Source organism: Sinocyclocheilus rhinocerous, unplaced genomic scaffold (genome assembly GCF_001515625.1).
Source record: "Sinocyclocheilus rhinocerous isolate Xijiao unplaced genomic scaffold, SAMN03320098_v1.1 scaffold140, whole genome shotgun sequence".
Taxonomy (NCBI): Eukaryota; Metazoa; Chordata; class Actinopteri; order Cypriniformes; family Cyprinidae; genus Sinocyclocheilus; species Sinocyclocheilus rhinocerous.
In genome coordinates this window covers 2267938-2285138 of record NW_015642053.1, presented here as the reverse complement: position 1 = coordinate 2285138, position 17201 = coordinate 2267938, and the positions used below count along the sequence as shown (strand labels likewise).

Sequence of the window (17201 nt, the reverse complement as noted above, 5' to 3'; positions counted from 1 at the left end):
CCCCTCCGTTTGTTTTCCATTTTTTTCTCAGTGTTTTTCTTTCCGTTGTGTCCCCATGGATCCCTTCACTCACCCCGAATTCCCCTCCTCCTGCTGGAGCAGGGAGACAAAGCTCTCGAGGACCATACCAAACTGTTCCTGTTGGTCGCGAACATCACCATCTATCCGGACGACGCGCTCTGCTCTTTCTATCATGCAAGCCTGAACGCCGAATGCAGAGCGCTGTCGTCCGAAGATGGTCCTCGGGAGGAATTCGCCGCCTTCGTGGAGTGGACTCTGGCGAGAAACGGGTCGCCACTCACCATCTGCCCCGTGGAGGATCTCGCCGGATCCACTCCGGACCCAGAACCCAGCCCACCATCTCCCCGTTTGAAGTTATCTCCGTGTTTCCTCATTCCTCGCTCCTTGCCTCCCGAGAAGTGTGACAATTGTAAAGTGTTACCTATATATATATATATTACAATACTTTTGTATATTTTTAATAATATCTTTGTCTTTTTTCCACACAGTTATGTTAATTTTATACTGCCTGTCGTAAACATGTACAGACATTAGTATTTTGATATTATTATTATTTCTTTCAGGTTTTTTTCCTCTGTATCTCTGATGTGTGTACAATGTGTGTGTTTGAGGCAATAGATTCATATGAAAATGTCCTGTTTTGTTCTGTGGTCAGATTAGTGTAGTTCTTGATGTAGCGGCGTCTTCTATCCTCTCTGGTCTGGTGACAGTCACTTACACGCCTGTCCAACTCACTCGCAAAACATCTCAAACTTCAAGCGGATCTGTGAGCAACCGTGATCTGCTCCACTGAGGATTTTTATTCCTTCCCGTATTTGTGTCGAGCTTTCGCAAGCGTTTGCCAACAGTGTTGATCAAAAATTGCATAAGGCCTCCCTTTGAAACTGATGAAAGGTCTTGAGTTATTGGCAATCTTGGGCTCCATTCATCTTGCAACCTGTGGAGTGGCTGTTTGTGGTCCCGGTGGTAAGGCTAAGGGTTAAATCCTGGCTTGAATGACTTGGATGCCCCACTCACTCTCCCCATTGGGAAGGAAAATAAATTCATTTAGCGAGCATCGGCTGGGGCTCTAAGGCTGGCGGAGGGTGGAGGAATAGGGGTTGGGGGTGGATAATGCCATTTAGCTCATCATTTACGGGCACAATTTGACGACAAGGATCGAGGGATGTTTTTAGTGTGGCATGGCTTCAGTCATATTGATGGAGATCTTTCTCTCTCCTCCTTCAGTGCTCTCTCACACTCGCTCTCTCGTTTCTGTCTTCCACATTTATAAGCTATCGGAGTCTCATTCTACAGAACGATGTGGAAAGGGCACTGATTAAATAAAAGCTGCTGCAGTGGAGGGCTGTATTAAATATCAATTTCTGATTTAAGTTTATCAAAAACAAAACCACATAGCGAGTGATTTTTCTCCGCTCCATGGCCCGCGTCATTCTCAGTTCAGTCTCGCAGTCTGCCTCTGTAAGATGAAGGATGAACGGTTTGTTTTGGCTTCCCTATATGAAGCCTGTATGTATTTCCTGTGTGGTTTGGCACTTCTCATAACAGAAATGGCCATTTTTAAATCATGTCGGGTTTGACTGTATGATGGAGGCTGAGAGGCAAGTGAACAGAATTTGTGTAATTCAGTGTGTGCACTCTTATAGGAATATTAAATGTGTGATAAGACACAGAGAGGTCAGATCTCTGATGTTACAGCAAGCTTCTGTTCCCTCACACCAGTGCATTATGGGAGCTGTCCGCGGTGCTGAAGTCTTTTCAGCACTGCTGTAATGTACAGTAGAGTTGGACAAAATCAGAATTTCAGAATTGACTCTTTCTCTGTTTGAATTCATGAACTTTGAATTGTAAAAGACCTTTGAATTGACAGAAATTGAAATGTAAACTGAAATTCAAAGAATTTTAACTTGATTAGCCTATGTCTGTCTGGTTTCAGTTTAAAAGAAAATAAGCTATCTAGTTGTCTGTCTCTCTGTCTATTTAAACTTTTTTTTTTTTCAATTCTGTTCAAGTTTTTAAAAAAATACACATTGAGGAATTAATGTTATTATTTTTTATAATTAATTAATTAATTAATTTTAGTATTTTAATCATACAAAATGTTAATTTTAATAATGTTTTGTTGTTTTCTTTTTTTTTCTTTTTTTTTTTTACTTTTTGGAACACTTTCCTAGATTTACAAGAAATATACATTTAGGAATTATATGATTGTTAAATGTATATTTGAAAAAAATTTATTAAAGTATTAATTAGTAATTTATAGCATTATTTTAAATAATACTTTTTAATATTTTTGTCTGTTTGTTTTTAATGTTTAAACTTTTGTTTGACTCTCCTGTTCTAGTTCAAAAAAATATGCTATTATATTATATTATATTATATTATATTAAATATATTATTATATTATATTATATTATATTATATTATATTATCTATTTATCTATCCATCTTTCGTTCTTGCCTTATAACCGTCAAATGTCAAGGCTTTTTAAACTTTTAAAAGAGCTTATCACAGCAACATTCAAAGTTTATCTTGACAAACTTTCCTTTTCAAGTTAAATATAAGATATATTATAAACCATAATATTAAATGCAAGACTTGTCTGTTACTGGATGATCTTAAATTCCGCATTTGTAATTTCAAGTAAATTAACATTGGAATTTCTTCATCCTAGCAGGAATTCCATTAGAATTTAAAAGGCTTCTCAACTGAATCAAGCACTCGAGTTCTGAGGAACTCTTTCAACAGACATTTCACCACAACTTTTCTCTCTCATCGGTCTCTCTCATCTCTCCATAACCTCACATCATGTAGTGGTCACTCTCTGACCGCTGCGATGACGGACAGTCCCAAAGGTTCGGTTTTACCGCACATCCTCTCGGCGTCTGTGGTGGAGTATGGTATAAGCTCAGGTCATCACTCAAGCTCTCTGTGACCGCAGGCGGATCTAATGGGAGCTAATCGGGCGTCAGCTCTCTTAGGTCATTTTTGCTTAACCTTCCAGAAAAGAAAAACCTAATGCATATAGAAACAACAACAACAACAAAAAACATAGGCCAGACAGGTTTAGAGACCAAACACCTTCAGCACAGGTGTAAAACGGAGAAAACAAAGCACATTATGTTGTTTGCAGGTGCAAGAGCCGGAAAAAACACATCGAAAATGTGAGGCTGGATTACTGACTGTTTCATCCGCCTCATAGCCTGCCAGATGCAAAGGAAGCTGCTCTCTATCCTTCATCTTATCTTTGGAAAATGTGTCTTACTCGTCCATTTAGCTTGCTGAATTTTTCATAGTGCGGAGTCAACACACACGACAATAAAAAGGTGATTTCAAGCGAAAGCCATATCCGGCAGACTTTATGGGCGTGCGAGCACCTCACCTGGATCCCCCTCCACCACCACCTTGCTTTCTGCCCACATCCCAAGACAGAGTGAAGACCACCCCTCCCTGTCAGGCTTATCTACTGTTTTTCAGGCCACTGGACAGACCTCACCCCCATTGGTGCTTTGAGACGGGGGGCTGCATCAATACTGCTTAATGTTTTAGTGAATTACAATATCCACCCCAGGCTATGGGCTGCCTCGCTCTTTTTCCTCTGTCTGACTAGGAGAGCATCAGACACGGCCTGGGTGGTGCAACTTGAGGAGTGGGATGAAAGAAAGAGATGCAGAGTTAGATGGACGGAGACGTAGACTCAGAGAGACAAACTTCCACATCTAATCAATAGAACACCCGCACTTGTCAAAACTTGAGTTCGGCGCCCCACGTAACTGAAGTTGCATGTACGGGCTTGTGTGTTTGTGTATCAAACTGTACATGTTTAATCAAAACAGAACTGTACATCGATGCTTAGCACACCGCGTGTTGCGTCAGCGTCTCGGTTTGAGCTTCTGGAACTTCGAGACACTTGTTAGAAAGTGCAAACAGATAGAAAGAACTGAGAAGTAATAAAATTCCGGCCTCCTTATTCCTTACTCCTTCTCACCCCTCCACGCCTGTCCGTCGTGCATTCGGCCACGGAAGAGTGCGTTTTTCATTTGGATAATGGAGCATTGACTCTAATTGAGAGGACAGCCTCATTTGTTTGCCAACATGTCAATGGCCGGGCCTCTCATTGTTTCCACTACATTTACATTAATGCATTTCTCCCCACTTCTATTAAACTGCATCCCTCCCCAGCCAAAGCTGCTGCTGCTGCCTAATGCTGCTTAGTCAGTGAAAAAAGGTTAATAACAATCAAGCAGAAATGGGAAAGAAAGGCTCTGTGTTTCCTACGGCTCTTCATTGGCCTTCTGTAACGGACAGCGGTTGAAAAGGCAGAGGAGACCAAATTCTGCTGAGATTTTCTCTTTTTGTAATTTTATTTATGGGCTTTTTAGCCCATATTATAGAACATTTGAGAAGGACAGGAAAGCTGAGAGAATGGGATTGGGAAATGACCGTATGCTCAAACATGAATCCTCAAGAGCCAACAGCTCTCAAGCACCACAGATTTATGTATTTTTAATTGTATTCATTTGAATCATTCTTTTATAAGCATTTTTAATATTTTTATTTTTCTAAAAAAATTTAATACTATATTGTTTTACACTAATATCTTTTCATAATTTTTATGTTATTTTAATAATTTTTTAATTATTATTTTATAAATAATGTTTTATATAAACATGTTATATTTTATAAATAATGTTTTATATAAACATGTTATTTTGATGTTTTTAATATTAATATAATATTTGTATATTTTAATTTTTATACAGTTTTTACACATAAACCATTATACATATATTTCTTTTTCTTCTTCTTTATTTCTAGGAAAATAAAGAATTAGGCATGTTTTTTTCTCTCAATTTCAATTTGTTTTAATTCTACTTCACTGAATCAAAATGCAATTCTGCATTCTGTTCGCCTTCTCAATTCATATTGAGTTCAGATTCAAGAATATTATTGTCTGTACAAAATACTTACGTGGTTCCAAACAAGAAGTCGTTTGTGTCCAGGGGTGCCTGGTGTTTTATTTTTTTAAGCTCATCAGATTTTGATTAATTAAGGAGCAGGCACAGTAAGTGCAAGAGAGATCCCATTACCCAAAGGTTGGTTAAAGGAGCTGTTATTGCCTCTCTTAACCATGAGCTCTCAGGACAGGGTCAAACTCCAAGGTCCTAAATTTGTATAAGATTAATACGTTGATATGAGTCCCTCGGGGTAAGCAGATTTTATATAGCAAGATTCAGACACATACAATACACAAACACACATTTACAGAAAAACACACAATGCACTTTGTATGGATGACCCAGTTGCACCTGTGCTGACAAGAGCACTCTGCCCCAGAGAGTAGCCCTCATCTGTCATACACACACACACACACACATACACACACATCAGTGTTTTACCGTTGAGATTAGCCAGGTCATCTGTCATTACACACACACACACTGCCCTTGCACATCAACACACTAACACACCTGCATTATGTCCAAATGAGTACTTCTCAGCTCTCATCATCTCACAATACACACGCTCCCTAAAATAATACATCTGACCATCTGTAGTATCAATGAAACATTTCTCATTGGGCCTTTAAGCTGCACTTCAAGAACAGTCACTAAGCCAGTCTCCACTAGCACAAATGATGACACCTGTCAGAGGAAGAGAGAAACATGACGCGCCGCCACATCCTAATGTTCGCTGATAAGATTAGAAAACATCGTGTTCTTCGGTGACTCAAAACGAACGGGAAAGCAACAGAGTAAAGAATCTCATTTGCATCCTCTTCAGTGGAGAGAAATGGATGAGAAGAAAGAAAAAGCACATTCATTTACATGCTGATACACAGAGCGAAAGAAAGACACCTCTTCACACAGAGACCTAAATGAGGGGGTAGATACTCATTTAATTCCAGCACGGAGACAGAGAGCGAGAAAAAACGCGTAAGTGAGACAGAATGAGTGAAACAGAGGGAGGTGAATATGAGGAAAAAGACGAGAGAGGCCGTGAAAAGGGGAAACAGCAGCTTGTATTAGAAACCTGTAATTTAAATCAAAGGTTATAATCAAAAATTTATCAGTTAATTGATCTCGCACATGCTGCTTGCCAAGAGAGCAATTTAGAACCCTGTCGCTCGGGCTGCAAATCTATCGAGCGCTGCTCTATAAAGTAAGTTTGTTGCCTTGTAATGATCAAGCAGTCCTCTAATGTTCTCTGAGAGCTGATATGATAGGGCCCAGACAAAGCCATTCAGCAGCTGGGATCCCACGCATCTCAGATGCTGCTGCTTTTCTCTGATAAGACAAAGAAAAATCATGCCTCAGAAGGAAGGAACAGTACTACCAAATATTACAATTCTGTAATAATTTACTCACCCTTATCTTGTTGCAAATTTGTATGCTTTTTTCTTCTGTTGAACACAAAAGGAGAATTTTGATGAATCTTCATGTAATATTTTTCTCCATGTCTTTTAAGCTCCAAAAGTCCTGTAAGTTTTTAGATAGATGTATGTGAGGAACACACAGAAATGTTGTTATTCTTTGATAAACTTTTCTTTTGAAGATTGTTGAGTGAGCTGAACTTGAGAACATAATCAGTCCAAATCATTTAAAAGAACTACCTCCAAAGAAAAAGAGTCGTTCACAGATCTAATCCTCAAGTTCAACTCACTGATTCATTGATTCGTTCAGAGAGGCTCTGGAGTTCTGGAGGTCAGAATTATCAGCAAATAATCTAAACTTTGCTTTGTTCCTCACATAATCTGTTGTATGGCTTTAGAAGACTTTGAACACAGAGCACAAGTCATTTGGACTGCATTTATGGTGTTATCATGCTGGTGTTTGGTTATTTTTGAAGTTTGAAAGATGTACGGTAGCCACATATTTCTTCTTTTAACTCTTAATACATTTGAATATCAGGTGAAACATGTATAGGGGGAACATTCCTTTTGCCAGCAAGAACAGGGATCCGAATCAGCGCTTGGATTTAATCACTATAAGTGGTTTTAATATCTGAGGCTTATCATGGTGTATGATTCAGTTTCAGATTATCAGGTGCAGTAGTTGCTCTGCAAGTTGTTCTGCCATTATCATGGAATTAGGTCCCATTCTCTCCTCTCATGTGGTATCACAACCCAGGCATACAGGGCTCTTGTGATGATCGCTCATGTCATGTCTCATTGCAGGCATTGTTCCTTGAAGAGCCAGAAAATCTGGATTAGTATGAGATATGTAAGAATAACACTGATAAAATCTCTCTCCTTCTTTCTTTCCAGGGTAACCAGGAGGCCCCTGCTCCCCCAGAAGCCATGGCTCAGCCGTACGCTCCAGCACAGTATCCTCCCCCTCCACCTCAGAACGGGTTGCCTGGCGAATATACCCATCCTGGGCAGGACTACACGGGGCCCAGTCCGGTCCCTGAGCACGCTGCAGCCCTCACTATCTACACACCCACACAGACACACAGCGAGCCACCTGGCACTGACAGCAGCACGCCTTCCCTCACAGGGACTAGCAGCATACCAGTGAGTGCCACTAGCAGCATGCAGGCATGGAATATTTATTTTATTTTTATTTTATATTTTATTTTATTTTACTTAGAATTCCATGTGAGTCATACAAGTAGCAAAATCACAATGTAATTATGTTGCATCTAGTGTAAGGTGAAAAACCTGTGTTATTTCACAAAAACAATCCTGCTATGAAAAATAATTATATTTTCAATTAAAAAACAATGCAACTTACAGTTTTATAAAGTGTACAAATATTTATGCAAAGTAAATTGCCATTGGGAGGTGGCAAAAAGTTTATTTTTTACCCCATGAATAAGACGTTTTTATTCATTTTTGAGTTACTTTTTACATTTTTGTTGTCAGGATCAGACTCTATCGGCCCATTTTTAACATGTCTGCATTCAGACAGACTGAGATAAAGAGAAATTGGGGCTAGGAAATAGAAGAGTGTGGAATGAAAAGAGCTATAGAGCTAGTGCAAGCAAAGATAAAAGCATAGGACAAAATAAAAGACGTTGAGAGAAAAACCATCCTTCTCCATTTAAAGAGTTCTTCTGCTTTCTCTTTCCATTTTATCAAGCTTTAAACCATGGCTATCACATGGCTTCATATCTTAAACCCCATGGAGCCATTTACCATGGCTAACAATATCACAAACGTCTCAATGGACCACTTAACGAGTGCTGCCCAAGTGCTTTATCTGAGCATATGACAAGAAACTCTGAGAGGAAAGAGTGTCCTTAGACCCGGTCCCGTGGGTAAGTTGTGTCTTGTCTGTTTGCGCTGCCCTCTCTTGGTTCCTATAGGCCTTTGATTAACACATTCACTTACACTGGGAGGAAAAATAGGGGGGAAAGCAGAAGGACAGATAAATCCCTAAAGGTTATTTTATTTTATTTTATTTTATTCACTTACATTTGATTTGATGTTATATAAAGGATTCAGGGCTTGACACTCAACCTTTAAAAAAATACCTATACCATGGGCCTTGTAAAATACAAGGTTTTAGCATCATTTAGTCACTGTATTCACTGGAAATGTTGTCGTAAATATTGGACAATTTGGCCCAAAGTGTCCCAACTTTGTCTGCAAATCTAAGTATCTACATAAGCATCTAAATACACTTTCTAACCGTTACTTTTGTTGTTATTGTAGCTAAACTACTATATTTCTTACATTAACAAGATATTTAATGTTGTTGATAAACACCATGAGTGTCTAATTTTTTTAAGAGGATAAAGACCTTGCTGGAGCCCAAATTTGTGTTCACAGTTTGCTAATTTACATCATAGGGAACTAGGGAGTAAAATGAGACACAGCCAGAGAAAGGTCATAAGAGAGGAGTGGGAAAGAGAAATTAAAGAGCATAAAACTTTTCTTCAATGCAAAAAGAAGTACAAGGTCTTCCTGGCCTTGGGGGTGGGGGGAAGGATGGATGAAAATTTTATTTTTTTCTCTTTCTGATTGGGATATGCGTAAAGCTCTGAGGTGGTGTGGTTTAAAGGAAGTAGATATAATCCCATGCTCAGCAGATCGCAGAGAAGCGATGCTGACAGGCCCCGTAAAGGCACCTGAGCTCTGGCTGGGCTAATCCACGGCTTGATTGGAGGATGTACTTAAACTGTCACTCTGGCCTAACCCACCAGGGAAATTCTCCCTTTCTCCCTCTTTTCTCTCTCCCCGCGGAGGATCATTAGTAAAGAAGGAACACTACACCTCAGAGAGTGGACGGTAATCACATCAGATCACATATCAGATCACAACAGCACAGACTCTAGATGCTCGGTAACTCTGCGATAAAAGACTACTTACCTCTCTTTAGGGTGCGTGCTAACAGTTTTCCACTACGACTGTCATATTGCCTTGGGTGGGATTGTCTAAACTGTGATTTGCAACTCGCTCAAACACAGCCGTACTGCTCAAAGGAGCGTGATGTTATGTTATTAAGGCAATGCCATTATTTCCTGCACTTATTCTTAGCCGTTTTCCCTGAGTAGTTTTTACTGTGCCGTTGATAATAATATTGCAGGTATAAGCGCTCTTTAAGCCTCCGTATTCGTTACCGGCTAAACCTGCTGCGAGTCAGATTACCTTGTCTAATTAATTAGAGCTTTGCGCAAGACTGAAAGGCCAGTGTCTTCTTTCTAGATGACAGGTGATGGTTTGTATTCGCATCTCGGTGTGAGGGAGGGATGATGGGATCGGAGGGGAGGATGGCAGAAGTGTAGAAGAACAAAAAAATATAAAGCGGCTCAAGCTAATCCCTTTAAGTGAAGCACTGGTTTGGCCCTAATCGGATGTAATCTACCTGCTTGGCAGCTTTCCAATCAGATAGTTTCAATTATGTGGTTGTAGGGGCATTCTGAAGGGGGGAAGTGCTGAGCTGAGCACTTTGAAAGTGATTTGCAGATAACACTGAATGAGTGCGGCAATAGAAACGATTTAGCAGGACTCATTCCCCACCCAACTGCACATAAAAACACAGGCATGAGCGAATGTGGGCAAACACGAGTCTTCTGTGACGTTGCGGTAGGGGAGGGGGTTTGGATGTGAGGTCCAATGTGGTGGTGTATGATAATGTTCAGGCAATTATTTCTTGGTGCTGCTTGGCTGCTCCATTCCTTGCGGAATGTGAAGTGCAGGGAAGTTGCTCTTCTACAACAGGAACGGAAACAAGAAGTGCATCGGATGTATGGAATGAGCGTAGTCCAGTGTTAGGGAAGGCTAGCAGGAAAACACAAGTGAGAGGAGATGATCCAGTATATGCTGTATGTGTTAGGGCAGGGGTTTTTGAAATCGATTCCCAGGGCCAACAAATATGATTATCTCCTTTTGAGGGACCTACTATATATTTATAATGTGTGAAGGAAATATTACGTGTGATGTTATAAAGACAACATGTTACAATCGAAATGTAATTAATTGTCTTTCATACTGCCATTGTACTAAAGCACTTAGAACAAGCAAATCAATCTGCCAATGTGGGAAGCAAAACAAGCTTATTTCAAACAGAAAACAAGATTACTTGTCTAGAAAATCCTTCTTGACTTAAGAATTTTTAGATATCTTGGCTGGAAACGAGACAAAAAATCTAAGTAAGAAAAGCATTTTTTGAATGCATATTTCATTAATATCGTAATGAAACATTAACTTTGTCAGCCCTAAAAATACATTGTATATATTTTTCTTTCAAATTTTCAGCAGATACTCTGAAAACTTTTCTTTTAGTTCAAACAGTTAGCATTTCTTTTCAGGTTGCATGTAGTAACATTCAATTTAAACTTGATATGATGCATGTTTACTGGGAAAATGCTGGACAGAGTATGTCAGAGCGATAAATAGTCCACATTTGTCATTCTCTAAATCATTTGGCATATTTAATCCCAGACCCTGGCAAACGGAACATTGTTACTCCTGACTTCAGTTGTGGTAATTGGCTGTCATAAACCTTTAGAGGGAGTAGTATACCTACTTGGGGTTAATTTGGGGAGCTCTTCTTAGCTGACCATAAAATCCTCCCGTATGGATTTACTATTAGCTTTTTTGGCAGGATCCACATTCTGGGACTCTAATGCAGGTTGCTGAGCTCCTCCCCGTTGTCATCCTGGTAAACGGAGTGCTGGAGAGAGGGTCATAGTCCGTCTGCATGTACAAGAAAGACATCAAATCCTCTTCCTAAACATCTCGCAACGTTCTCCGGAGGACGACCTGGCAACCCGAGCGAGCGGGGAGTTTGCCTCCGCCTCGAACGCCGAACACTTTTAATTACTTTTCACCTCGTCTGTGGAACTTGGGAGCGCAAAGCCCTCTGAAACCTTGTCTCTGAAAGAGACAGATGCAGCCCATGCTAGCTGCAATATAATTAACATGCAATTAACACAAATTAAAAGGCAAATTGCGCCGACAAACCCCCTGTAGATGGCTGCTTAGTGGTGACGATGAGATAATTAGATCCAAACCTGGAGTGCGGAGTCTCGAACGCTTACCTCTCCTCTCCCTCTCCTGGCCTGGTGTCAACTCCTCCAGAGAAGAGCACTCCAAGCCGCCACGCTCAAGAGCAGGGGAAGTGCTCCGAATAAAGCCAGAGAGATTATATCGTTCTAGTCGAGAGAAAGCGAGCTGGACCGTGTGTTTTACAAAGCGCTTGTTATGGCGGAACAATTGTCCTCTTTTTAAGCAAAGCGCGCAAGTCGAATGCGAAGCAGCCCTACAATTTCTCTTCATTTTTATCACTGTCCGCTACTCGCTGCGCCGCGTAGCTACATGATGACTTACATCTGAGAGGATCTAGTCAATACGTGTTCCCATAAAGCAAGCAAATCAAAGCCCTCATCCTTCTCTCCAGCACTTCGTTGGGCAGAGCGAGGAAGTGGAGGCTCTCAGAGGCCACGCTACGCCGGTTGGTAATGGGCGAGTCCGCGCCATCGCACCGCTCACCTGTTAGACATGATAGATAGTGCGGCTCTCTCCAGAGCGACTGCAGACAGAGCATGTGAATGACCGATGGCACCGGCGTGATGGATGAGGATGAGGGAGCGGGAAGAGGTGCAGCCCAGGGAGCGGGGGCACCAGGGGGTAATTGCACCTCTGCTTGCCCATCCATCTGCTCGGCTTTCCATCTACCACCATCAGGCAGGGGTTACGGGCCTCCGCTGCTCGCCGACCTCACGCGGCATACACAAGGGGCAGGACGACAGGCTGTGTGGATCCAGAGCCGACCCGTGTGCTTTATCTTAACAGGGCTTGACTGTCTACATCGCTGCGATGATTGATAGTGCCAATGTGCTGGTAAACACGGTGTCCTCTCACAGAGACCCCGGAGGGCCCATTGGGAGAGACTGTGCATTAGAGAAGATGAGGAAGTTGTCAGATGGAAAAAGCAGAAGTTGGTGACCCTCGACATTTAATGGTTCAGAGGTTTCGCCGTTGTTATACTGTATAACCTGTAGCGAGAGTTCAAACTTCCCTTCATCGTTCTCAAATAAAACTGATTATTGATTACTGACCGTGTGAAGGGTGTATGTTTAGCATTGTCTATGCACAACATTTAGTGTAATCATCTATGGGGATTTTTATACACAAAGGAGCTTTTTAAACACATGTTTAAAGGGACATTTCATCTAGAAATTTATATTCTGTTATCAATTATGCATTTCAGCATACACTTTAAACAATATTTTAATTGTTTTTTTCCATACAGTGCCAAAACAACATTTGACCAAATATATGGACAAAATAAACACGGAGACATTTTTCAAAACAACATCAATATTTTTACTCTTGGGTTTATGTTTGTTTCCCCTAAAAATTGCCTTTGGTAGAGCTGTAGTACTATACTGCTGTAAAATGAACATATTTCTTTCAGTAACGTTGCTTGAATAAATATCAGATAAGCACAGAAGATGCTTGTCTGCATGGTTTATTATATCTTTATGTTAATTGCAAAAAAAGATACATCTTTGAGACCCATAGAAATATAAAGTCGCTTCTGTCATGTTACTGGTGTAATTTCCCCTGTAAAGACATATGTCCTCTGCAATAATGGTTTTGTTCAGCGAGTTAAACTTTAAAATCTCATTTCAGCTGATATTTTATCATGCCATTTTTCACCTTCTCTCTGTAATGAGTTAAAAAATGAACGCCTTCCAGGTCCAAATCTTTTGCATTTGAGTTGGTATTATGTTCTTAGCTGTGTCTACATAATTGCATTTACTTCACCTTTTTCCTCTATTTTTCTCTGTCAGGGTGCGAGCGAAAAGGGATGGAGTGATAGATATCTCATTATATCTTCATTACCTAATACATGATATATTGCCGTCTTCTATGATTCATATCTCTTGTGTGTTTTGTGCCTAATGAGGGGGAATTTGTCCAGCCCACTTATTATAATTAACTATGTACACGAAATGCAAGAAAACACGCTTGGAATGTACGGATAAATCTCAATACTATCAAAAATGATTGAAAAATCAATTCAATAGGGATGCACTGAAATCATGTGTGAGAAAGTTTTGATTTTCAGCTTCAGTTTTTAATCTTCAGAATTCACTTTAGTGCTCATTTTATGCGTGAAAAGTTTAAGCCTGTTTTAGGCTTTTCTGACTATTGGAAGCTTAATAAGATCCAAAAACTTAACCATTTCACTATATCTAGCGTGTCAGCTTTCAGGCTGTTTATACTCCATTGACGTCCAGTCCTTTTTAAGTATTTAAGTCTACTACTATTGTTCATACAATATTTACAACATTTTATTATTAACTTGTTCTTCACTGTTTGTGCTGCGGACCTGAATGATGCCTCAAATCATGCAACTTTACTTTTGCTTTACTTTTAATGCACTTGACATTTTTCAGATAAATTTTCACCTTACAGATGATAACATAGGCAAAAATACCCCATAGTCTTACACTGAAGAACCCCCAAGCCATTTGTAACTATGAGAATATCATAAAGACTGTGGATTGTACTGTTTTAGGCTAAAAAGAAAGCACCTAGCAACCGACAAGACACCCTAGCAAACACAGAGCAAATTTCTTTCTTTCTTTCGTTCTTTCTCTTTCTCTCTCTTTCTCTCTCTACAGTGTGAGTGTGCTCTAGAATACAGCTGTCTATGGGCCCAGCCAAATGTAGCTGCCTTCAGCACTTCTTTCTCATTGATCCTGCTAAGCTGGGGGAAGTTTAGCTGACATCATCTCTTCATCTGTGCTCCCATGTTCTTCTAATTCATTATGTACATGAAGGGCTGCCGCTCTGGTGCTGCGCTCACCATGCTTTTTCCTTCACTGAACATGTCTGCACACAATAGCTGAAAAACGCAGAGGAGTCTTCTGCATCTGCCAGCCATTGCATCACGTCTGGATTAATTATTAATTCAGTTAAGCACTAACCTGATCCTCCCTCAAGAGCATTTTGTTAGATAATATTTTTCTTTATAGTTATTGATTTATTATTTCTTTCTGTATTGTTTCATAATATTTGATATGATTGAATGTACATAGGTGTAGATAAACAGATATTTTCACTGATATTATTCACACTTTTCTACTTAAATATGTGTTTGTTTGTTTATTAAATATTTCATCACATTTTGGTTATTTTCCAGCTCTGAGTACATTCAGTGTAGTATGTACAATCCACACCACAGATTTTTTTTTTCCGAAATCTGCTCAGAAAATGCAAAACCAAAAGGTGTTATTGTAAATGAAAAATTAATAATAATATAATCATAATATTATGAATATATGTATTTTATATAATGTCAATATTATTTTATCATAATAATATTGTAATATACTTATTTATTTAAATTATCATTTTGTATTAAATCAACAATGCATATTTTGTTTTTATTGTTACGGTGTATGGAATATTTCGTTTTTTATTATCAAAAAAGCAAAAAAAATTAAGACAGCTAAAAAATTGTTCTCATCTTGGATACTTAGAATAATGTTTAATAATTAATACTGGCTGTAAAAAAAAAAGAAAAAAGAAATCTTGGTTGAGTTCTATAAGAAACACCACTGTGTAGTTTTTGCACACCATGCGTGACAGGGCGTCTGGTCGGAGTCTGGTCAGATGAGGTCTTATGAAGCTCAGAGAACAGCGAGAGTAATAGTGAGAATGGGATGAAGGCTGTAGCATCAGGGCTTGTGAGGTGAAAGATGAATGTGCGTCACGGACAGCAGTCCATCCTTGAGCACAGCTGTGTCACTACCATTTCCTCCACATGATGGACAGATGAGCACACCATCTTTACGCTTACTTTCTCTCTCCCTCTCCCATTCTCCCTCAGGTCTTTATAGGCGGCTGCTCACTAAATGCATTCTCTGGTCTCCCCATGTCAGAGGTTTTTTTTTTTTCCTTAAATCGGTATCCACACTTCCTGACAGCTTCCTTAATCTTCACCGCCACATACAAATGTTGGCAGAGTAGAGGGAATTTGTAATATGCCACCAGCATGCCCTGATCTCCCACTGCTCACCCACCCCCTCACCGCCCCGTAACCGTTGCCCGCTGCACTTTTTCCAGGTCGTGACGGCATTTGAGGTAGGAACTAACAGGGCTGTGCTTGTGTGTCTTTCAGCAAGCGGACGATGTGGCGCAGACAGACGGCTCTCAGCAGCTTCAGCTTCAGCTCCAGCTCCAGCCCTCAGACTCTTCGGAGAAGCAGCAGCCCAAACGGTTACACGTCTCCAACATTCCCTTCCGCTTCCGTGACCCAGACCTCCGGCAAATGTTCGGGGTGAGTCTCAGGCCTCGGCCAGATGGCAGCAGGTTGTATCTCAGAGGAAGGCCTGATTATCAATCCTGTTTCAACTCTGACAAGGACATTGATGTTATATGCAACAACGATGTGGCGCAGACAGACGGCTCTCAGCAGCTTCAGCTTCAGCTCCAGCTCCAGCCCTCAGACTCTTCGGAGAAGCAGCAGCCCAAACGGTTACCCGTCTCCACCATTCCCTTCCGCTTCCGTGACCCAGACCTCCGGCAAATGTTCGGGGTGAGTCTCAGGCCTTGGCCAGATGGCAGCAGGTTGTATCTCAGAGGAAGGCCTGATTATCAATCCTGTTTCAACTCTGACAAGGACATTGATGTTATATGCAACAGTGCAAAACCTGTTTAGATACTGTAGTTGTAGTCTGTTTTTTTTCTCCTCTAAATGACTAAACTAGGACTAAACCCAATTTAACATTTTAATTGAGTTACCTAGTGTGGCCAGTGTAGTCTGATTCCCAAACAAATTAATTTTATAAGACTTTTTTTAACAAATGAAAAACATACATTTTAACCAGTATTGTCCGTTTCCTGAGCAAATGAATAAGCCATTTTAGTGAATCAAAAATTTACAGTGCAAGCAGTGTAGTTTGATTTTTAAGCAAATTAATTGTATGAACCATTTTTTAATGAATTTTAAAAAAGAAAAAAAAAAGCATACAGTACAACTAGTGTAGTCTACTTCCCAAACAAATGACTCTATTGAATCAGTTCTTTTTATTGAATCAAACACCTAATTGTAAGACTTAAATTGTTGTTCATATGACCGTGTGTAGTTCAAGATACACATTAGGTGTGTAATGGGGGGGTGATGGCGGGGATTTCCCCCCCTCTGGTTTATACATCCCTGCCTCTGCTGAATTATTTTATATAAAAACATAATAAAACAGATAAAAACATCTCGCAATCTCGCTCCGAGGTCCCGGTCTAAATCTAATGATTCACGATACGCAAGGAGTTTCTTCTGCTCATCAAGGCTGCATTTATTTGATTAAAAATACAGAAAAATAAACAGAAATATTGTGAAATATTTTTACAATTTAAAATACCAGTTTTTTAGTTTAATATACTTTAAACTGTAATTGATTTCTGTGATCAAAACTGAATTTTCAGCATCATTACTCCAGTCTTCAGTGTCGCATGATTCTTCAAAAATCATTCTAATATGCTTATTTATTATCAATGTTGGAAACAGTTGTGCTGCTTCATATCATTTTGGAATCTGTGGTACTTTTTTCAGGATTTTTTGATGAATAAAAGTAAAAAAGAACAGCATTTATTCAAAATAGAAATCTTTCCTAACAATTAAAGTCTTTATTATCACTGTATTAATTAAACACATCCTTGCTAATTAAAAGCATTCATTTATTGTAATATATATATATATATATATATATATAT

General features: G+C 39.7%; 1 protein-coding gene across 2 annotated transcripts in view; it reads left to right on the top strand.

The window, feature by feature from the left end:
* Window positions 1-17201, top strand: part of rbfox3a (RNA binding fox-1 homolog 3a) — a 418183-nt gene that overhangs the window by 369491 nt on the left and 31491 nt on the right. For both annotated transcript variants that reach the window (XM_016572313.1, XM_016572312.1), the window contains 2 exons: window positions 7290-7538; window positions 15610-15768. In XM_016572313.1, the coding sequence (XP_016427799.1) occupies window positions 7290-7538; window positions 15610-15768 (408 nt within the window). The remainder of the gene's footprint in view (window positions 1-7289; window positions 7539-15609; window positions 15769-17201) is intronic.